Raw genomic sequence first — 23,236 nt, 5'->3', positions numbered from 1 at the left:
GGACACCTGCTTCAGGTGTTTCTGCATTCTTCTGAGCACATTACAACCCTCTCCCCTACAAAACAGGCCCAGGAACAGCTGCCTGGCAACAGAACAATCATCTCTAGGCCCTGTACCCCCAGCTTGTCCCAGCCAAAGTGTCCAAAGTGACCAGCTACGGATCCATAATGGTTTCTTCCAGGTGCTAGCCAGACCAAAATCCCACACACAATCCCTCCTGCCCCATTCATGGACCAACAGGCCATGAAGCAGATGAGGAAAAACACCAGCCCACATTTGAACCCCTCTGTCTCCTGTGCTCCTGAGCCAGCTTCAGCAATTTCAGAGGGAATTGCCATGCTGATTTCACATGACAATCACCCTTATGAAAATCTTATCCTGAACTGACAAAACAAATAAATTGCTAGTTCTGTGTGTATGTTCAGACTTGGCACATTAATTAACATGCCCTTTTTTTGGTAACACTTCTGCCCTCCGGCCTCATGCCAACAGTGGCTAAATTAATGAGTGTACATGTGACAAGAGGTGGAGAGCTGAGGTATTGGGGTCAAATGATCACTAAGTAACACACACAGGGACTCAGAGAACAGTTCACCCCTTGGTCCTTGCTGCAGTGGAACCAGAGAACTTCATTCTCCTTCCTTTCCTGCTTCATGTGAAGTTTTGATTCCTCTGTCTGTTCACAGATCTCCCAGGTAAAGCTGTTGTGTTGGACTATGGCTGTTTATGAGACAAGATGGGCTGATTTTGTAGGGCTAGAAGGCAGGTTCTGCAGGTATAAACTCTAAGCTCCAGCAACCCAAGGATCATACAGGCAAGAGCTTTGTGAAAACCTTCCAAAAACAGAATCTCATTGCAGAAGTTTTTGATATCTGTACTCTGATGTTTTCACTCAAATATCTCAAAGAACTGGTTGATTTGATCAGGGGCAGGGAAGCAGAGGGAAAGGAGACTGGTGATGGAGGGAATAAGAGGGATGTGGGGGAGCTGCTGGCTGCTGCCCAGACCCATCTGTTCATGCAGGGACAGTTCCCAGGGTTGTTCCTCCTGCTACAGCTCACCTGTGCTTCAGAGCAGCATCAGCTCACCATTAGAAGCGGCAGGCTGTGATAAAGGCGTTGTGTGTCAGCGCCAGGGAAAACTCTGCCTGGTTTGTTCGATGCAGGGAAGAAACGCAGGACCAGCCTTAAAGGCAAGAGGCTGAGAAAATTCTTTTCTTCCTTTGAAAAACGTGAATCAGTCACTGACATTACAGCACGTGAAGGAAAACCCAACCCCACAAACGCAGCGCTGAGAATGAGGCCATGAGGGAGCGCCCGTCCCCTCGGCTCTGTTTGTCCCGATGCCGGCTGCCCCAGGGCCGGGCGTCCCGCGGCGCTGCGGGGACAGCGGCGGGGGCCGGGCGGACACAGCCCCTCACCCTCACGAGGAGCAGCACGCAGGAGCTGAGGGCGGGCCTGCCTGGCGTCACCCGGTCACAGTCCCGTAAGGGCTGCCGAGTGAAAAGCCCCGTGAGGCTGGGCTGGAAGGACAAAAGCGACTGTCCCACCACCTCCCCCTCGGGGCGGCGGAGCCACCGGGCCAGGCAGCGCCCGCCCCCCGCGCCTCAGGACTCCCCGCCCCAGCCACCCCCGCGCCACCGCCCCGCCCTGCGGCTCCGCCCCGCCGCTGCGCGCGCGGCATTCTGGGTACTGCAGTCCAGGAACTCGGTCCCACCGCCGAGTGACGCGGCGTAGAAACTACATCTCCCGGCGTTCCGCGCGCTGCGGCCTCCCCCCAGCCGCGCCGTGTTGTTGCGCCCGGCCCGGCGTTCCCCTCCCCGCCGCGCCTGGTGTCCCGGGGCAGCCCGGGGCGGCGGCGGCTCCGTGCGCCACAGCCCGGCATGGCGCTCCCGACGGCGGCGCAGCGCTGCCCGTAGGTGCGGCGGCGCTCAGGGCCGGGCGGGCCTGCGCGGTCCGGGCGGGGCGGCGATGCGCCACAGAGGGACTCGGAGGGTGCCGGGCGGGGCGGGTGCGCTGAGTAGCCCATGATGGCGAGGGGAACGCGGGAGGGGGGAGATCTCGGAGGTGTGAGGGGGAGGAGGTGTCCGTGGCGAGAGGGCAGCTGTGGGGCCGCACCGTGACGGGCGGTGCTGGGGTCGGGGGCCTTGGAGAGGGCTGGGCCGAGGGGGCCGGGCTGGGCTGGGGCTCAGCTGTTGCTGGGGGGGAGGGAAGAGCAGCTGAGGGGAGCAGAGCTGAGGAACACCGGAGAGGGAGCGGCCGGGAGTGCAGGGCTGGGGCTCCTGGAGGAGAAGGTGTGTGCTGAGCTTTGCCAGGGCTGTACCGGGGACAGTGGGAGCGGAGGAGTGCTCTCAGTGAGCAGCAGGAGAAAAGGAGTGTCTGAGGGTGCTGTGGGCTGTGCTGGGAGTGGTGGTGAAGAATTGTGGGGTTAGCTGTAATACTGGGGAGCGTACTGAGGTGATGGTGGGAAAATGGAGCCTGGGACTTGGTCAGTGTACAGCATTAGAGTGAGGTTCCTTGACGAATCTGGAAGGCATTTCTGTAAAGAATTGAGAAATGCGGTGTGCAAGGTGGGCCTGGCATGCTTAGAACGTGTTGGCAGGTTCAAGGAGCACTTCAGATCAAGGAGAGAAAAAAGATGCAGGTAACTCTTGAGGGGAATGAACCAGCTTCCAAGAGCCTCACTTGAGAGCTGTGTATTCTTGCTTGTCACAGTTGACCAGTGGAGAGATCATCACTTTCCTGCTGTGCTGCAACATCCTAATCCTCCCTGATTTTGCAAAAACCCCATCCTGTCGGCATGGCTCACCTGAGAGAATTTGCTAGCCAGGTAAGTGGTGATTAAAAATTTGTTTTAGAACCCTCTTCAAGGGTTTACATAATGGTGTTTGCTCTTGATAGAAGGGTTTCAAACAAATAACCAGAAAAATCACATTTTGCCACTCTTTATCTCTCTTGCACAGGTCTCAGCTTACTCCTGTTAGCTGACTGACCTGTGTCTCACTCTGTGCCTGGTGTTGGGCTGATAGTGTTGTGTTGCCAGCTATACAGAAAATGAATTCTTCACCCACTATGGGGCCTTTCTCTGGGATTAACTGTGTTCTTTTTAGGGAGACAGGAGTTCATTGGCTTTCTTAGTATTTTTGGAAGAGGAAGTCTAGAAATGGGAACAGAAAAACTGTGCTGGTTCTGCCAGACATACCTTCCCAAAGTGTTCATGGCATTAGTATCAGAAAAATGGTGCTTGTAACCTTGCTGCATCAGAGGCAGTGATATTTGATACTGGGTCATAACTCTTCCTAGAGATCTCAGCCTCCATGGATGTGGTTAAATGCTGCTGTTGTGATGACATTTTCATAAGAGGAGTGTGGAAGGATGATGCCAGGATTTGGGACTGAAAGCTAAACCACATTAATAGTATTGGCTTGCATCTTCTCCCCTCTGAATTTGGTTGTGGGGTGTGTTTGATTATTGGCAGATGTCAATACTGAACACAGGTCTTCTTAAACCATGTTTTGTGAGTTTTGGGGCATTATTCTGTTCTGCTCTTAGGTGTAGAATTACTAAAAGCTTTAGTGGTTTGAGCTAATGCTTCCTCTGAACCTTTACTGATTTAAAATTGATTTGCAATGCACCTTAGTTTGCATGCTGTCTTTCACATCAACTGTTTCCCCAAAATGTGTATGGAATTAAATGTAAATATAATGCCTGGCTGAGTCACTGTACAGGAGAGAAAAGGAAGGATACTGTCTGGTTAGGGCTGCAAACTGAGTTCTGTAGCTGCAGAGGAGGTTGCTCTGGAGCTTTTTTTGTACACAGCATTCACTCATTAAGCTTATCAGCATTCTAGTGGTTTCAGCTCTGAATTTATTATGGAAATGTTAGGCATTCCCAGACCCTGTCATCCCATGATTCTCTGTCTGGTCTTGGAGTAGAAGCCAATCAGTGTTGTCCATACCTCCAGTCTTTTCAGGAATTCCTGGTGGAGCCTCCTGTAACTGAGGCTTGCTGGGAGGGCAGTAGGAACTGGCCTGAAGGTTTTTTCACTGGGATTTAGGGAGCAGTGGGAGGTGCTGTGAAAATCAAGAGGCTAAGACTGGCATTGGGATGTCAGAGGCTTGACTTTTCTTCGATTCTCAGTTCTGGTGCTGATGGGCAGAGTTACCTTAGGCCACTGCTCAGGCTGCTCTGCCTCTGTGCTTCCATTTCCCTCAGCTGGTTGTCTCCTCTTTCCTTGGCTCCCTTGTGCTGTGAACATACAGCACTGCAGGCCTCCAGTCTTGGGCTGAAGCTCTATCAGCCAGGTGATGTTTGTGTTAGTTACTACATTTAAAACTCTGATCTGAGCTCGCTTTCTGGATTTGCTGTTCCTTAGGTGACCTTGGAGAAGCCATTTAGGTTTTTTTGGCTAAGTAATGCTTCACCTTCTGAAGCCAAAGAATACTGTCTGTGAAGAGAGCTGGGAGTCTCAGACAACTCGTGTGTTTCAAAGTTGAACACAACTTTCCCTCTTTTCTATACTCCAGAAATTCAAAACTGGCCCAGGTTTTGGCAGCTGCAGAGAGCTGTGCAGAGATTTTGTGTAGACAGGGAAGCTTTCAGATGGTTGCAGGTACAAAGCTGGTTTCACCAAAGGGACTGTTGGTAGTGTTCAGGTGAGTGTTCAGCATGCTGGGTGGGAAGATGAGGAGCAGAGGATGCAATGAGGGAAAGAGTGGAGCAGATGAATTCTATTAAAACCATCTTCCTCCTTCCACTGTGTTTGGCAGAGCAAAATTATGTTTATTTGTTTGATTGGGTGGAAAGTGCTCCAGTCAGAAATAACACTAAATGTGCCTGTAGTTCTACATAAACCCTTTGAAACTGCCATGTTCCTGGTCAGCTTCAGCTCATAAAGTGTTGTGGCCTTGCCAATCTTCTGTTATAGATCTCTCCCATCAAACAGTGATTCCAAATTCCAACCTGCCCCACATTAAGGAGTTCTTATTTCCAAAAGGGTTTAAGCACCCCTCAGTGTTTTATGCAACAAATGCAGGCGTGATTCTTGCTCTTGAATATTTTGAGAGTAAGATCCAGCTGGACACAGCCCAGAGAGAAGATCTTCAGCTGGTTTAAATGGTGTTTGCTTCTGTTGCCAACATGAAGCTTATCTTTCCAGGCAGTAGCTTTGAAATGAGGGCAGATACTTACCCTTCCTCTCTAGTACATATCCACATCTTCTCAAAGACTGTGGATATCATGTCTCCACAGCTGGAGGTGGCAGAGCTGCCAAAACCATTCTTTCCTCATGAAGCAGCTGGTGTTACTGCCAGGCTTGTCTCATAACACACTCTAATTCCTAATTGCTGATGGCTGCAGTGAGTTGGCCTGTTTTAAAACATGGTCTCATCAGTCAGGATGGCAAACACTCCCACACCTGTCAGGACAGAGCATCCTTCTTTCCTGTGCTGTGAGATTGGATCCCAGAGGGCAGAAGTGGAGCACATTACTAGGAAATTGTCATCACTCCTCTCATACTTGTTCTCTTCCTGCACTTACAGCTGAGATGGAGCTTTGTGTGCTCTCCCTCCAAAGCCTGCCCAGGCCTGCCTGAGCCATCTCTAGTGCCTGACTGGCTGCTCTCAGTGGAGAGGAACAGCAGGAGGCTTTTTGCTTCAGAACTGCTGTGTACAAAGTTAAAATGTAGTGACCATCCCTTAACAACTTCATATGCAGTAGTAGAACAAGGAGCAGCCACTGTTTTCAGCTCTGATGGGTTCTGTCAATGTGGAAAAAAGTGGGAAGAACCCAAGCTGGTGAGTATTGCAGAGGTTACAGGTCCTAATGGACTGCTTTGGGTTATCTGTGCTCATTTAAGCAGGTATAAAGCATTTCATCTGGGTTCTGTTGCTTCCTACTAATGAAATTTCCCAGGTGTGTTTGTAGCAGTGCAATTCCACAAGATGGATTTTCAGCCAGGGTGCTTCTCTGACAAGATGACTGGTACTGAGATAATTCATGTGTAGGAGAGGGAGGGATGGTGCTTGTTACATCTCTCACCAAGGTGCTTTGCAGGTGTGTTGGGGAAGGGGAGAGTCAGGCTCATGGAGTGCATCCTTCTCTCTCCTGACAGTTCCATAGCTCTCCATTCTCTGTGGAACTGCATTTGTGCTGCTCTCTGATGAGTGCTGAGGCTTTTATGCCCACGAATCTGAACAGTTTTGTTTGTCAGCTCAGGTCACCATGTGGGGCTCAAATTGGATTTTTTTAATGGACAAGGGCTTTTGAACAATGTCCTGCAGACAGGACATCTTAATTTGTTGTGGAAATTTAGAGTTGCTGAAAATGCCACCTGGCAATTTCTTCTGTGATGTCCACAGTGGTAGTTCACAAAGTGTCCTCTTGAGCTGATTTGGGGATGGGCCTGTTTCCTCCTCCCTGGTTAGAAAAAGGGAAGAAATTAATCTAACAGTGTCTAGACTGTAACTGTGGCTGGAATGACTCTGTACCCCTTGGCCCTGTACTGGTTCCCTGGGTTCTTTCTGTTGCTGAGTCTGGTTTTGCAGTTTTGGCCAGTGCACAAGGGATGTTGATCCTCAGGCCCTCCACAGAGTCAGACTCTTGCCCCATCACCTGCAAACTCTGAAGCATTTCCAGGTCAGTACTGAGAAGGTAAATCCAGTACCTACAAAGTGTCCTGATGTTTCCACCCTAATGGAGGTGGGCCTGTCTCATCTGCCCATCAGTTACATTTTTTTCCTGAGTCCCTTGGATAAAATTTCTGTCTGCTTGTCAGGAAGCTTTGTCTCCTTCACAGCACCTACCTGAACTTCTTTGTTATTTGGAAAACAGGATGAAGCAACATCCAAGTCTGGAAGCTTGTTTACAAAGCTATCCATGATTACAGAGCATGCCACATCAAGTGGTTGTCCCCAAAGCTGCCTGCCACAGCCAGTGCTCTTATGTTTGAAGTCTTGATCTGGAGAAATCAGTCCTGATTCTCTGATGTGCCCTACCAAGCTGAAGGGGAGCAGCTACTTTCACCTTGCTGTTTCTTGCCTCATGGAAAAGTTACCTGGAAGGGGAGGAATGTTTCCTTGCAGGTTTGCTTCCCTGCAGTACTCATGTAGGTGTTTCTTTTCTGAGCTGAGCAGGTGCTTGTAGGAGATGATCCTCTTTCTCTCCCTTCTCCCTGATGTGTGGGAGTGGCTGATGTGTTGGTAGCCATTTTTGGGTGCAGTAGGTCACTCTGCACAGTAATGTCTGGAGCACTTTCTTACCCCTTCCTACAAGTCAGTCAAGAGGTGGAAACTGCTCCTGGTCTGTAGTGAGCCTGGACTAGTCAGAGTGTTCTCCCTGCCTGCAACATCATTCTCATGTTGTCCCCTAACATTTCTCAAGCTCAGATCCTCTTCCCCCCACCTCCCTCTCTCCAGTCTCTGCTATGTATCTCCAGTTCTTTTTATCTCCAGACATCCCTTCTAGTCTGTTTCCAGTGCATTTGTTCAAAGTACAGTCTGTTTGGGTGTTGCTATGGATGCAAAATGATATTTGGTTATCCTTCTGTATCTTGGACTGGAGTTTGTGTGGAAATCCTGTTGAGTGAGCTGCCTGTAAAGCTCACCTGGGCCTGGCTTAGCAATGCACAGAAGACAAACAACCTGTGATGATAAATTGGCTTAATCATTAAGCATCACCTTGGGCCTGATGCTAGAACCTGGTGTGAGATGGAAAAATGCAGCTTCCGTGTTCTCTGATAAAATCTGCCAACTCAAGGCCCTTGTGAGAGAGCACTCTCGCTGAGTGACATGTTGGAGGTGAGACTGGGAAGCTCTGGGTGTGGAAAATTCTTTCTCATGGCTTGGCTGCTTCCTAAGGTCAGGCTATATTTTCCAGAGTTTTTTTTTCAAACTATTAAAAAAAAAGGCAGAAAAACTAATCACAAAGAGCATTTTAGTAGCATGGAGGGCCTCCTGATGTGCAGATGGATTGAATTAAGTGACTGTGATTTATTCCCTTTCTTACCCATACTCACCTTAATAAAGAATTAACTGTGAGCTGCTGTTAAAAAGTCAGTATTTCTCTATTAATGACTGCCTAATTGATGTGCTTATCTAATGAAGGAGATGCTGTTTGCCTTTTGCATCTGGTACAGAAAAGCAGGTCAGGTAGATGGAGTGTCCATTCTACTCTCCTACCTCCTCCTTGCTGCTGACCTTCCAAAAGATGTAAAGCTCCACCTGCAGATGTGTGAGGAGAGCTGGGCTGGCTACTGCCTGGAATTCAGGCTGCAGCAGGGAAGACAATAAATGTGAATTCTTATTACTGTAATATTTCACCCTCCAGAGAAGTAGGGAAGGGTGCAGATCTTTCTAATCATTCCAGTCTTTGGGGGCAGGAAGGCTAACTAGGGAAACATTTTTATGGCCTCTTGCTTGTGCCCATTTTCTCATCCAGATCTCCAAGAGAAAGCTGGTGCTGGTACCACTTGCTGGTCTGTATTGAAGTGTGAACAGATGCTTGCTCCTGGAGCTGCTCTGGTTCCAGCTGGTGCCTGCAGTTGAGCAGCCCTGTCCCAATGGAGCTGACACTTTCCATAGTGATATTTGCTGACATTGTCATGCTGGGCTTCCGTCTTTTTCCTCCCCCAGTGTGGTCTGCAGGGTTGGAAAAGGTTTCTTCCATTCTAATTTTGGATCTGTTCTGTGCTAAGTTTCTAAGACTGTTTAGGATACATGAATTTCAGGTGAATTTATCAACATATCTGTGCATAGATATGGAGATGAGCTGTATGGGGTATGTGTGGTGCTCTGCAGGGATCTTAATGGAATTTTCCCATCTGTGTTCCATGGTTTAGCACTCCAGGGTGGATCCTGAGGAGCTGTTCACCAAGCTGGAGCGGATTGGCAAAGGATCCTTTGGTGAAGTCTATAAAGGGATCGACAACCGCACCAAGGAAGTGGTTGCCATCAAGATCATTGATCTGGAGGAGGCTGAGGATGAGATTGAGGACATTCAGCAGGAGATCACAGTGCTCAGCCAGTGTGACAGTCCCTACATTACCCGGTACTATGGCTCCTACTTGAAGGTAGGACAGACCATGGTCATTCCTTGCCAGTAGTTTGGGATTGGGGAGGGCTCCTCTGTGGCTGCTGCAGTGGGTGGTGGCACATGGCACTGCAAAGTGGTGTGTGAGTGGAACAGTGGATTGGGGAGGGCTCCTCTGTGGCTGCTGCAGTGGGTGGTGGCACATGGCACTGCAAAGTGGTGTGTGAGTGGAACAGGAGCAGTGGTGGCTCTGCTCACTGCATTCATGTGCACTTAATAGCAGACTGGGTTTTAAGGCACTTCCTAAGCGCGTGGAAAGGAGGTGTCCTGTACTTTGTGGTACCAAGAGTGGGACACTTCACTGGAGAACAAATTATTTTTTGAAGACTGAACTTTCCCTGGTCTGACAATTCTGGAAAGGAAGTTGATGGAATACTTTTCCAGAATAACACAGTCTTAAGGCAGTACCACTGAGGGATTCATGCCTCTGAAGAAAAGAGGAGGTTGAAACTACATCAGAAATGGTGAAAAGAATATGAACTGAGTCTGTGAAGGAGTACTGATACTGCTTCCATTGAGAACAGGTTTAGGAATCCCTAATTCAAGTGGTGTTGATCAGAAGTGGCCTGTGCATGCTGGCTGCTGGAGGTGAATGTAACAGTGGGACTGCAGCAAACATTCCCTGAGCTCTTTGGGTCCTGAATATTCCTCCCTTATTTTTCAAAGGCCATAATCCATTTTCTCAGCCTTCTGCTATAGTTTCATGGACCTGTTGCCTATCTTCTGTTGGGACCCTGTGAACCTCAGCATGGAATCTCTTCTCTGGGAGTTGGTGTCTTGCCAATTGTACCCTTCAGGCTGGCAGCCCTGTTAATGAGATCAAAGGCTGCAATGCTCCCCTGCCTTTGCCAAGAAGGACTTATGCTGGATGAGCTGTTGGAGAGATGTTAAAGGGCTCCAACCTGGGAATAAACCTTTCTGTGGGCTGGACAGTTTGGTGCCTGTAGGGGCACTTGCCCACATAAAACTGCAGACTGTGAGTTAGAAATGTGCTGGAGGCAGGTCCACCTCTGTAATGCTGTGTCAGCAGAGCAGAGGAAACTTGGGGCTCCTTCCTTGAGTCCCTGAGAGCTGCAGTGTGCAGCATCTCCTGGATTGTGTGCAGAACTACTCTTGTGTCTTGCTGCCTCATGAGTGTTTCACTTTTCTGTCTGCTTTTATTACTGTCTTTGCTCTTGATTTGTGCTCTTGCTTGCAGGGCACTAAGCTGTGGATAATCATGGAGTACCTGGGAGGAGGTTCAGCCCTGGATTTGGTGAGTAAGTGGCAAATTCTGGACTATGAAAAACACTGACTGAGGACTTGGTTTGTGAAATGCTCATAAGCCAGACACTCACTTGCCACATACCATTATTTTGGCAGCCCTGTGCCTGAGGGGTAAGCAGTGCAGGACAGACATGTTGACTATGCTTATCCCAGGACAGAGGGAATGTTTTCATGGAGCTCAGCTGTCCCAGCACTGTTGTCCAACATGCTGTGCTGCTGTATGATGGAAGGAGCCAGTGAACTGAAAAGTGAGCACAGCCAATTGGTTTTGAGCAGTGCAAATCTGTACTTCCCCTAGTCAGAGTCATGGTATTGCTCAAGTTACCCCAAATTTTGAGAGAATAAAAATGCAGAATTTACCCATAGGCAAAGGTCTGCCACACTGTATTCTGTCACAGCATTTTTCTCTTCTCTTTAGGACAATAACACCCATTTTTCCAGAATGGTAACTAGGGAAAACTGCTGAGCTACAGTGACTTGGAGGAAGGTGTAGTAGAGAGCTGTCATCAGCAGAAGTTATCTGAGTGTCAGAGCCCCAGTTATTGCACTGAGAAGGCAGGACTTGGTTAGAGGAGAACTGATGGAAAGGAGACGAGTTTTGATACAGAACTCCATAGCCTGAGGGTTGATGTCTCAGAGGCTGAAATTCAGTACTTGCATGCTGGCAGAGAGACCTGAACAAGAGAAACTGTAAAATGTTCTGTTGGCCAATGTATTTCAGGCCAAACTGCTGCTTGTTTGGGAAACCTTTAACAGATTGATAGACTAGCAGAAAATCCCCCAAAGCTTTTCCATTGAATGCTGCCAGGTACAAACACCAGCATTCTGCTTGTAGCACATGCATCAAGTGTGCAAGAAGGTGCTTCCTGCTGAGTACAACCTGCTTGGCCAAGATTTCCAAGTAACAAACTGAGAGCCTGGTAAGTCCAAGGCATCAGTCACCCTCTTTTAAGTCATCTTTCTGCCTTTTATCAGCTGAAGCCAGGACCACTGGAGGAGACTTATATAGCTACTATCCTGAGAGAAATCCTAAAGGGTTTGGATTATTTACATTCAGAGAGGAAGATCCACAGAGACATCAAAGGTAAGATTGGAGAGCTCAGCTCCCTCTCTTGTGAGGGATGTTAGTAACATAATACTCAGAGGTATTATATTCACCATAATCTGCAAGGTTTCAAAGACTTTCTCAGTGCTTCTTTGTTGTTGGGTTGCTGTTTTCTGAATCTGATGCTTGTCACTGTCTCACAACTCATGCTTTTCATGTCTTTAGGGTTTAGAGTAACAGTAAGGATCTGTAGCTCTCCCCTGGCACTTGGAGTTTGGGCAGTCAGGGAGCTGAAGTGAAGGAGTCAATGAAAGGCATGCTCAGATATTGGCAGACTTGTGTCTGGCCATGTGCTTTGCTGCTGGACCCCAAGGGTGTGTGTGCTGGTTATTGTGCTTGTAGCTCACAGCAGACAGAGCTGTCCTCATGCAGGGTTCACAGCCCTAGAAAATCAGGGCAGCTTGTGTCAGCTTATCCTGTTCTGGTTTTTTATAGTCACTGACCACATGCAGTGTACAGAGAGCTGGTGTCTGCCTCCTGAAGAGCAGTGTCCCAGCAAGCCCAGAGCATCAAAGTACTGCAGAGGATGGAGGGACAGTGCTGTGGAGCTGGGCCAGGGCCAGATGCTCCCTGCTCTGACCCACTGCAGGAGGGGGTGTGAGCAGGCAGGGCACAGAAACCTCATGCAGGGAGATTGGGAGAAAATTGTGCGTGTGGGACTGCACATTTCTAGCACTGCAAGTTGTGTTGGCTGCCAGTGGTGGGGAAATGCTGGAAGTTGTTAGGTAGGGTCTCAGAATGAGAAGTCCTGCAGAAAACCCCAATTCCCAGACCTGCACAATGTTACAGTCTTATGAGTGAGTGAGAACAAGTACAAGAGTGAAACTTCAATTCTTTAGAAGGATCTGCTATTTAAACTGTGCTGAATGCTACTCTTCGAAAAAAAAAATTCAAGAGCATTAGAGCATTAGAGACTGTGTTGCCCTCCCTTCTTTGTGTGGCCAGCAGTCACATCTAATTGATGGTGTAGCCCTTCACATCTACTCCCTGCTCCTACCTTGGCAATATTCCCCTTCTGATCCAGCAAAGTTCATTAGCTTCTTCCATGTTACCCCTGAGGCTGGAAATCCAGGCTGAGAGTTGTCACTGGGGTGAAGGAGGATGCCACAGGAGGGCTGTGCTCAGTAGTCAGTTCTGTGGGCTGGAGGTGATGCAGAGGCCAGCAGATTTAATTGTTAATTTGTGCATACAGCTGCCAACGTGCTGCTCTCAGAACAAGGAGATGTGAAACTGGCTGACTTTGGGGTGGCTGGACAGTTGACAGACACTCAAATCAAGAGAAACACCTTTGTGGGGACTCCATTCTGGATGGCACCAGAGGTCATCAAACAGTCTGCTTATGACTTCAAGGTGAGCTGGGAGCAGGAGGATCGCTGCTTGAGGCTAGGACAGAAACAGGGATTGGGAGTGCTGCTTACTGCAGGAATTATTATTTTCTGTTACAATGCAGGGTCTGCTGGAGAAGTTTGTGTATTAGACATGAAATGCCATGTGTGATTTATGTGATTAGCTGTCCTAAAACTGTGCTTTCATGTTGTAGAATTGCTCCTTGCTGTTCTGTGTTCTTCTATTCTCCAGGCAGACATTTGGTCCCTTGGGATTACAGCCATCGAACTAGCAAAGGGAGAGCCTCCAAATTCTGACTTGCATCCTATGAGAGTTCTCTTCTTGATCCCCAAAAACAACCCTCCAACACTTGAAGGTCACCACAGCAAGCCCTTCAAGGAGTTTGTGGAAGCCTGCCTCAATAAGGATCCTAGATTTGTGAGTATTGCTGCTCGCCTGTGAATTTGGGTAAAGGTCAGCAGAGGTCAAAAATTCCTTCAGCAGGGAGGTTTCAGAATCCCAGAGAAGAGAATTGCTGGGCTTACAGGATGGGCCTGTGAGGCTGGCAGGATTTCCTCATGAGGGGATGTGGAGGGGGGAGGGCTGATCACTTCTCTGATGACCAGCAATGGGACCTAAGGGAATGGCATGAGGCTGTGTCAGGGAAGGTTTAGGTTGGATATTAGGGAAAGATTTTCCCCCAGAGGGTGGTCAGGCACTGGAACAAGCTCCTCAGGGCAGTGGTCATGGTCCCAAGACTGCCAAGAGTTCAAGGATAACACTTTGTTGGGGATTGTACCTTGTTGGTGGCTGTCCTGTGCAGGGCCAGGAGTTGGATTTGATGATCCTTGTGCATCCCTTCCAGCTCAGGATATCCTGTGATTCCAGCTGAAGTCAGTGAGTCACATTTAATGTGCAGAGATGGTTAGATGTGACATGCTTTCCTTATCTGCTGCAGAGGCCAACAGCTAAAGAATTGCTAAAGCACAAGTTCATCACACGCTACACCAAGAAAACCTCATTCCTAATGGAGCTGATCGATCGGTTCAAGCGCTGGAAGTCAGAGGGCCATGGGGAAGATTCCAGTTCTGGTGATTCTGATATGTACGTACATTTTGCGTGGAGGGAAGCCCCTGCTTGCCCCAGGGTGGCCTACTGCAAACAGCTCAGCTGCTTTTCCCACCTGACATCTGATCTTTGAGGTTTCATTTGTGGGAGGCAGTGAGTGCTGCCTGAAGAGCCAGCCTCCTGTTCAGTGGGACTCAGTTCTCTGTTCTGGTCTTAACCTGTGGAGCCTCTTGGCTGAGTGTCAGGAGTCAGAGTACTGACATGAAACATTCAGTCTGCTTGGAACCAGTAGAACAAGGCTCTTGTTGCCTGTATTTTGTGCACCTTTCATTAACTACAAGAGCTCCAGGCTTTAACTGTGGCAAGAGCTGTGTTGTGTGTATGTGTACTCAGGGGTAAATCTTTGCTGTGCTGTGCAGGACAGTCAAATTATGGGCTTTGGGTGGGGAAAGGGCACTGCCAGAATGGTGTCACAGAGCTGCTCTTTACCTGTAGTGGCAGCCACTTGAGTGACCAAAGACTCAGGGACATTGGCTTCTAACATCTAAGTCTGGCCCCTCACATTGTGAGCTTGGGTTGTCTTGAAATTCTCCTAAATTTAACTAGCACTAGAAACTTCTTCAGGCTGTCTGGATCAGAGAGGTGGAAGTGGTGATTTGGAAACATGATGTTTCCATGCTAAGTATGATGAGTACTTGTGGATGCTCAGGGAAAATTCCATCATTAGGATTTTCCCAGGCTGAGAGCTTTCTCAATCCCAGCTCAGGCTTTTTCCCAGCCTTGAAGCTTTCTCAAAGGTAAACATAAAAAGAGGAAGAATTACAACAAAAGATAAACACTGCTGGATGTGTGAGAGGTGTGACAAGTGGTGTTAACTTTCCCTGCACCAATGAAATCAGGTCTTTTCTCACTTGCATGATGGTGAATATAAAAAGTGTGGTGATCCTTTTAATAAAGGGCTTTTTGGTTTTTTTCTTCTTTTCTGCATGAAGGAAGTCTTGTTGCTATGTTTTTTTGCTGCTCCACAGCCCCATACAGCAACAAGTACTTAGCTCAGATCTCTTTGATGCTGTATATGTGCTGAAGTAGAGACTGAAGTGGTTTCTCTTGAGAATTTTTTATGGGGAAGGGAAAAGCCCGAAGGCCTGCAGCAGTATGGCAGTCAGGTGGGGAGAACCTGTGATTCTGGGGAAGTATGGGCCAACCCCCAATGTGTGGAGCTGAGGCTTTGCCTTGACTTTCCCTTTTCATTTGCAGTGATGGAGATGCAGAGGATGGAGACCAGGGTCCAATCTGGACATTCCCACCAACCATTCGCCCCAATTCCTTGAGCAAGCTGCACAAAGGAATGGCTCTTCATGGTTCCCAGAAGGTCTGTGTGCTGTCTGGTCTTTCTGAAGTGGGCTGAACTAACATGAACTTTTGGGTGTCTTGGGGAAACCACCAAGCACTGATCTTCTGTCTGAAATGTTCTTCAGTCTGGCACCAAGGGCTGGTGCTCCAGACGTGCCTCTTCCACATCATCAGGGTACTGTGACTTGTGGCTTTCTCAGGATCTAGTGCTGGGATTGCCTTGGAGTGAATTCACCAAAGGCTCAGTGCTACATGTGCCCTGGAAGCTGTTGCCTGTACTTGTAACTTCTTTTTGTGTTGTTTTCCAGCCTACTGAGCCCATCAAGAGGCAACCACGGTCACAGTGTCTCTCCACACTTGTTCACCCAGTTTTTGGGGAGGTGAGTAGAATCTTCTTGGTGCCTCTGCTGGTTGGAGATGCAGAGATAGCTGACACAGATAAGTAAATGAGAAGGAATTGGAGAAGGAAGGTATGGTAAGGTGTTTAGTAGGGTTAAGGAACTCTGCAGCATTTGTACCAGTTCAGAGGGCTAGATCATATGTGGGGAAAGTGAGTGTGTCCCTGGTGTGTCCTCCTGAAAACTCTTGTGTTTGGAAGAAAGGCATTACCCTTCTGGTAATCTGTGTTCTGGTGAGGATCTGGTAGAGAAGTATTTCTCTTACCTGTATCTTAGGCTTGATGTTGGGCAGCTCCAGACTCTGATGTCTGTGGTTGAAGTGCAGCTCCTGTTAGAGCAGAGCTGGCCTGTCACTGTGCATGTCCACAGCAGAGTTACTGAGGGGAAGGTGGGTGGGTTAGAGCAGGAATTTATTAGGTGGATCAGAGCAGGCTTTGCTGGTTACTGGGCCATTTATTGATCTGCACAGACTGCTGTTGGTAGCATGCCAAGACCAAGGAGTTCCCTTGGAACTTCTGGAAGGCAGGCAGAGAAAATGTGTTTAGAAAACCCATTTCCCCTGCCTTGTGGTCTGGATGGGGATGTGGAGTTGAAGTAAGAGCTGCCATTAACAATAGGATGTTGTCTGCATCAGCAGAGAGGTGACAGCTCACCTTTCCAGCTGGGTGATGATGTCAGGAAAGAGGAGGGTAATCACAAGGGGGCTACTGGCTATGAGTTCCTCTTTCCAGCAGAAGGGCAAGAAAGGAGATCATGCTTTGGAAGAGATCAATGAGATGCTGCATGTCAGAGTTCTGTTCTTGAGGTGCTGGTGACAGACATCTTTTCATGAGGAGTTACTCTTCTGGATCTTGCTGGCATGGCCCAGCAGAGAGCTGTGCTTTTCACAGGGAAGGTCTCCAGACTTAACTTTTTTCAGGTCTACTGCTGTGTGGAAAGAGGTTTGCTGCGTGGCAGGAACCAGAGGTCATTCTGAAAAGCAGCTTCTGGAAATTGGGAGTTTATCTTACCAGCCTCTTCTGTGCTCCACAGGGCTTGACTCAGAGGTCAGAGCATGAGGCCAGTGACCTGGGTGTTGTAGGCCTAGAGCTATGAGACAAAACCACATTAAAACCATGCTGGTTTGTGATGCAGTTTGTTTGTGCAGCACAGTCGCTGATGTCTGGGTCTCTGGTTTTAGGAGCCTCCTGGGGCAGAGTGCTCAGGGCTCTGACATTTTGTGCTTTTCCTTACACACCTTGCTGTACCAGTTCCAGGCAGGAAGTGGCTTCTCAGACGTTTCATTTCTGCTGGTTTGACTCCCTTGCCCCAGTTTGTTATTCTTTGCTATTGATAGGAAGCTAGAAGTGAAAACTTTGTCCTACTCACCATTTTATGATTGCATCTTAAACCAGCTAAGCTTGATCCCCTCTTTTCCTGAAGGGGCTGAAGCTGGGCTTTGTGAATGGAAATCTGGCTGAGATGTTCTTTGTAATCTTTCATCTACCTTCCCTGCGTGTGTGTTACTGGATGTTAATACTGAAACCTGAAAGTACAGGTGTGGACAGCTGCAGATCTGGAAACATTGTGGTGCAGGGAGGTAAAATGATGTTTGGGCCTGGAAAGGTTGAGCTCAGTGCAGTGCTCTAACTCCTGCAAGCGTCCAGAGAGCTCTTCTGCAGCACACACTGCTCCCATCACAGGCCTGCTGGGCAAGCTGCAGCTCAGGGGCTTGGCATCAAAGGCTGATGCTAAACTGACATCACATCTTCTCTCCAGGACAGCCCCTGTGCTTTATTCTGAGGCAGGCAGCCTTTGGTTGGGACACATCAAATCCTTGGCTTTAGCATCACAACTATTTTTGGCCTAAGAAATCTGTGTCCTTGCTGTCTAACAGAGTTGCCCTCCATGCCCCTGCCACTTGTGACTGAGCAGAGGTGTGTGGGTTGTTCCCACAGCTTTGTGGTAGGGAACTGGTGCCCACTGGCCCTTTTTGGCAGGGCACAGGAATGACAGCAGCTGGGGATTAACATTCACATTGTTCTGCTCTCTGAGCAAAGGTGAGCTCCCACAACAGGAAATGCTGATCCTAGAATTGAGGCAAAGAACTGGAGGCTTATGTAAAGCCCTTTAATCAGCAGGGCCTAATGAGAGCTTAATTGAACTGGACCAGATGTTGCTTGTTCAACAAGATGCTTGATTGTTGTTCAGCTCCTTGTGTGATGGTGCCCTGGGGAAGGAGATGTCATGTGGGAACAAGGTGGGGAACTGCTGCTGGGGTGGAAATGTAGGATTTTGAGCAACTGACTCCTTCAGGCTCAGCACCAGTGGCCTGTCAGGCATTCCTTCTCAACAGAGCTGTAGCTATTTCAAGTTAACAGCTGGAAACATGTGCAAGTAGAGGCCTAGTTGGAGTGCACTGACCATGAGGGATGTGAACTGAGGTGGGTGCTGTGTGTGGAAATCTTGGTGTGTGGACTTTCTTCTCCTGCCCCCCTGGGTAAAGCTCTCTGGACAGGAGTCTTGGAGGCCAAGGGGCTCAGGATCCCTGGTGTGGCAGTTGTCTGCCTTGGCTTCCCAGTCACTAGAAGCAAAGCAAGACTTTTTTTGTGGTTATTAAATGTGGTGGTGACTAACTCCTGGCTTTGGATACATTCTGCCCAACCTGCCTGTGAGCCTGTGTGTGTCTGGGTGCTGGGCTGTCATTAACAGCAAAAGTGATTGTACTGCTTCAGATACACCTGGAGTTCTTTGTGCTGTTGCTACTTACAAGTTTTCAGGGCTGTTGGTCCATTTCTTATAACAATTATTTTCAGAGTACATCCTGTTAGGTAAGGGCTTCAATTGCCATTAGTACCTGGAGGCAAATTTGAACCCCAGACATTCTCCCTTCCTGACCTACCAATGAGCTCTTTCTGGTTCATTTACCAGTCATACTAAGAGGTAAAGTCCTTCATGTCAAGACCTAATGCCCTGCTTCTGGGTTGCAGCTCAAAGATAAGCACAAGCAGACTGGAGGCAATGTGGGAGCCATGGAGGAGCTGGAGAACGCCTTTAGCTTGGCCGAGGAGTCCTGCCCAGGCATCTCTGACAAACTGATAGCACACATGGTGGAGAGGGTCCAAAGGTGAGTGAGTGAGTGTCCTGAGTGTGAGCTGGGGCAGAGCTGGCACTGAACCACACAGCTCTTGTGCTCCAGGGCTGTGCAGAGGTCATTCAGACAGACAAAAGTGAATATTGATGACAGCTACCTTAATAGTTCCTATGGCACTTCTTCTAACTGCTTTCATTTAATGGAAACAGCTCTGCTGCCTCAGAAGCCTTTCCTCACACTGGACAGGTTTCTGTGGTGTAGATGTGTGTTGTAGGGCACAGAGGGATGCTGTTGTTCACCTTCATTCTGCACATTACATACATCTGTCTACATATAATGTCCTGCTGGTCCCATTACCCAGGCAGCAAGGATAGGTAAAGTCTCATTGGGATCACTTCTGGAATAGAAAGTTTCTGTTAATAATTATCTTTTTTATTGCAAGGAATGTGCTTGAAGGCACTGCTTGCAGCTAGTTACTGCTTGCCCACCTTTAGGTATACACAAAAGTGTACTTTTCCTGACAAGAATTATTTATCAAACCAGTGAAGGAATGTGGACTGGAGAATTTAGTTCTTTGTTGGATCAAACTTGGCTCTACTGCTGGTACCAAGTCCAGTCACATCCAGGTACCAGTACAGGTAACCTGGTAGATTTATCAGGCTTTATTTAACATGAATTTGGCTTTTCTCCCTTTCACAGCAGGCTATCCTAAATCTCACCCTTTCCTTACCAAGAGAGAAACTTAACATTTGGCTCCTCCTGGTTAGCAGGCTGGAAGTGTTTTACCTTACCAAAAGAAGCTGTTCTGTGCTCTGGGTTGCCCTGTAAGCACAACCCAAACTCTACAGTTTGACTGCAGTTTACACCCTTGAACTTAGACTTTCTAAGCATTTCTTTCTGGTGGGTTAAAGTTTGTGCCTTGTAACTCAAGTACCTGTTGAATAGAATAGAATTATTAAGGTTGGAAAAGGTGTCCAAGATTGAATCCAACCTTTTACTGATCACCACTGTGGCAACTAGACCAGAGCACTGAGTGCCACATCCAGCTGTTTCTTTAACATCTCAGGGGCTGGTGATTCTCACATCTGGACAGCACATTCCACATGACAGCTCTTCCTGATTCCCAGCCTCAGCCTCCAGCAGCTTGAGGTCATTCCCTTTTTGTCCTGTCCCTGTTCCCTGGAGCAGAGCCTGACCCCACCTGCTGGCTGTCCCCTCCTGTCAGGGAGTTGTGCAGAGCCAGAAGGTTCCCCCTGAGCCTCCTTTTCTCCAGGCTGAGCCCCTTTCCCAGCTCCCTCAGCCTCTCCTGGTGCTCCAGCCCTTCCCCAGCTCTGCTCCCCTCTCCAGACATTCTCCAGCCCCTCCTTGTCCTTCTTGTGAGAAACCCAAAACTATTCCCAGGATTCCAGGTGTGGCTTCCAAGAACTGTGTAAACTGTGTAGAACCCTCATCTAATAATCACTTAACACCTGGCAGAGAACACTCATTTCTCTGGCTGACCCATGGAGGTCACAGAGTGTTCTGTGGTACCTGTAAGCCCTGGGCCTCTGACTGAGCAGGAGCTGCACACAGAGGTGTGTGTGACTGCAGACAGGAGGTTGTTTCAACATCATTCACTTCTGTCAGCCTAGAACTGACACTGCTGGGCAGGGCAGAAGCACAAGATTGGCTTTTTGGGGGGTGGCATGCAAAACCTCAAAACACCAAACACTAGTGCTGAAAACTCATTCGGTTCAAACTGAATCTTGAAAGCCTGGAGAAGTGTCAAACCACCTTTGTTTAAGTGGCTTTTTTAAAAAAGTGCTGGTTTTGTCTGTCAGGACTTTATCTAGCAAGAACTGGCAGTGGCCATGGGAGTGGGGACAGCCTGACCCTTTCCCCACAAACCTGATGGTGGGCAGGAGAGCTTCAACCATCCAGTGCTGACCAGCTCTCCCTGGTAATTCTTCCTTGCAGGTTTTCACACAGTCGGAACCACCTGACCTCTGCCCGCTGACACTCACATTCCCTGCTCTTGGTGTCAGGGGGGAAGGATTTTTTCCAGCTTCATAAGAACTACATCTCTAATCCAGACCACCATCTGCCGTTGGATGTGACATTGTGATGGACCCCAGGACATTTCAGAGCCTTCATGTTAGCCGTGTTTCCATGATAACCCAGGGTGGGGTTTGCAATGCAAGTACAATTTAGACCTTTTGCAGAACCCGAGATGGGTGGTCTAATTGTTTTTACAATGTAATCAATGCAGTTTTTAATTGTTTTCCTACAAAGGATGTGTCCATTTTGGCTTGGTTTGATTCACAGCTTGTTTCTGGTAAATACCTGGCTGCTGGAAAAAGGGAGATTCTCTTCCATTGATCCATGTTTCCCAGGCAAGTCTGATGGGTTTAGTCTCCTGCCCTTCCTAAAGAAGTGTTTGTGAGCAGTCATGTGTGAGTGCAGGGATGTTGAGAAGCTCTCCAGGCATTTAGGGACTCTGGGAGAGTGAGACCAGCTCTCCAGTTGTTCTGGAGGATCACTTCAAGCCCTTCACACACAGGTAACAAGGCTTCCCAGTGCTGCAGCAGCTGAGCTGATACTGTTGCTCTTTTCCCAGCCTGTCATTTCATAGGAGGATGGGTTTGCTGATTGTTCTTTTTTTGGCTCTGGGACATCATTTTGTATTAAGCCTTAGTTCATCTACTTCAGGCAACAGCAGAACTTGCCTTGGGTCTCCAGGGAGCAGAAGGCAAAGTGGGTGTGTTTGCTGTGGGAGCTGGTGGAGTTCCTGTCCTTGGTGCTCCCTGCAGCTGGGCAGTGCTGGGCTGAGCTGTGCAGGCCCACAGGGGGCAGAAGGCTTAAACAGGGAATGGGGGGAACACAACAGCTGCAGCCATCAGCAGGGCTTTGGTTCACAAGGCAGAGGGACACTGCACAGCAGATATTGATGCAAGAACCTGTGCTCTGCAGGAGGACATAAACTGGATTGCTCACAGCAGTGTGGTAGGGCTGGAGATTCCCAGAAGCTGCACTAGGCCTCCCTCTTCTTCTCAACCTCCCCTTTCTGGCTCCTCCTTCAGCCTGGGATGCAGACTTGCTGCAGCCAGGGCTCTGCTCCAGTTGCCAAGCTGGGGTGGTGTTTGGTAGCAGAGAAAGTAAAGCATCTACTGCTGTGAGGCAGGTATGCCAGCAGAGCCATCCCCAGGAGCTTTGCTTTCTGTATCATACTAGTTTATAAAGTAAATCTTTAATTCAGGTAAGCACACAGATCTTAAATCTACATTTTAAAAGTCTAGAAACAGACTTAGGAAAATAACCCCTGATAGCTGGTTGCTTAGAGAGCTGCTCTCTAACTGAAAAGAGGTTCCCATGAAGTCAGCAAGAACTCAGTTGCCCAGATCTTTGTCTGGGTGTTTGTATGTGGATGATATGGCTCACCCCAGAGCCACTGAGAACAAAGGCTGGAGCTGTTCAGCATTTTTTTAATGACAGGCCACTTGGTTAGAAACAAGGCTTGATTTTTGGTACTTAGCTTCAGACCTGCAGCTTTTAAGTGCTGGGCTGCAAGTAGCTCAGGGGGACCCTGTGTTCCCTGGTCCTGGTGTATGGTGTTCACTTGACCTTGTGACTATCTTTTATTTATCCTGATGGATAAATTCAGGCTCAGCAACACTATGAACTTGTACAGTAGTAGAGAAGAGGTGCTGCTGTTGGCTCTCTGTTCTGTGCTCAGAGCCAGCTCAGAGCTTGCAGTTAGGAAGAACAGAACAAACCCACTTTTCCCTCAGGAGGAGAAGTTCATGTATGGCCAGGATGCTTGGAGAGGGGGAAGGCAGAGGCTGCAGGCCAGCACAAGGGCTCCTGCTGCTTTTAAAGTTGCTCTTCAGAGCAGTAGCAAACCGTGTTGATAAGGTACCTGTGTCGTTACTCGCATGCTCTGCAGTGGAACGAGTAAACTTTTTAAAGGAAACAATCCCCACACCCTTTGTCCAGTATTCAAAGCAACAATGGGTTTAGTTTTCAAAAACATTGAAAGGGATCTGCCACTTTCAATAAAGTAACAAAACAAATGAGGCTGGTGTAACTGTGTTATTAGGGGAAAAGGATTGCTTCCACCTGCTTTTCTCTGCATTCTTGGTCTTCTCAACATGAGGAAGGTGAGGGAGACCCCAGAGACAGTGCAAGTGCTGTGTGTGCAAGGATAACAGCTGCAGGGCACATCAGTCCTTTCTGGCACTCCAGGAAGCCCACACTATTGGCAGAGGTAAGCACACTGCACTGCAGGTTTTTGCTGGAGTTTGTTCATTACCTGTAGTCTTTAGCCCCAAGCTCGACTGGCAGCAGGGTCTCTCTGCCTTCCTCAGTCTCACTCTGCAGCTGGGAGGGGGCCCAAGTGGGACAGGGTGCCCAGGGAGGTGGTGGATTCTCCATCTCCAGTGCACAGATGTGGCTCTGCATGAGCAGGGGTTGGACCAGGCAACCCTGAGCCTGTGTGACCTCAGGGACAGCATGAACACTTTGGCGATTCCACTTTAATTGTGCTCAAACCCTTGTGAGTGTCCTTTCCCAGGCAGGAACAGAG

General features: G+C 48.6%; 1 protein-coding gene across 3 annotated transcripts; it reads left to right on the top strand.

Moving 5' to 3' along the window:
* Positions 1–1,828: 1,828 nt before the first annotated feature.
* Positions 1,829–22,727, top strand: STK25 (serine/threonine kinase 25). Of its 3 annotated transcripts, none has more exons than XM_033069268.1 (12): positions 1,829–1,914; positions 2,715–2,829; positions 8,836–9,066; positions 10,285–10,341; positions 11,328–11,436; positions 12,650–12,807; positions 13,036–13,221; positions 13,742–13,887; positions 15,109–15,223; positions 15,513–15,584; positions 18,572–18,708; positions 20,632–22,727. In XM_033069268.1, the coding sequence occupies exons 2-12, from the start codon at positions 2,800–2,802 to the stop codon at positions 20,669–20,671; spliced, it is 1,281 nt and encodes a 426-aa protein (XP_032925159.1). In that variant the 5' UTR covers positions 1,829–1,914; positions 2,715–2,799; the 3' UTR covers positions 20,672–22,727. The 3 variants fall into 3 exon arrangements, with proteins under 3 accessions (XP_032925159.1, XP_032925158.1, XP_032925160.1); XM_033069267.1 differs by having other exon boundaries at positions 1,834–1,918; XM_033069269.2 differs by lacking the exon at positions 1,829–1,914 and adding an exon at positions 1,991–2,010.
* Positions 22,728–23,236: the final 509 nt, after the last annotated feature.

The sequence above is a fragment of the Catharus ustulatus genome, chromosome 10 (assembly GCF_009819885.2).
Source record: "Catharus ustulatus isolate bCatUst1 chromosome 10, bCatUst1.pri.v2, whole genome shotgun sequence".
Lineage (NCBI taxonomy): Eukaryota > Metazoa > Chordata > Aves > Passeriformes > Turdidae > Catharus > Catharus ustulatus.
The sequence above is the reverse complement of the archived record's forward strand: the minus strand, read 5'-3'. Positions and strand labels throughout refer to the sequence as shown.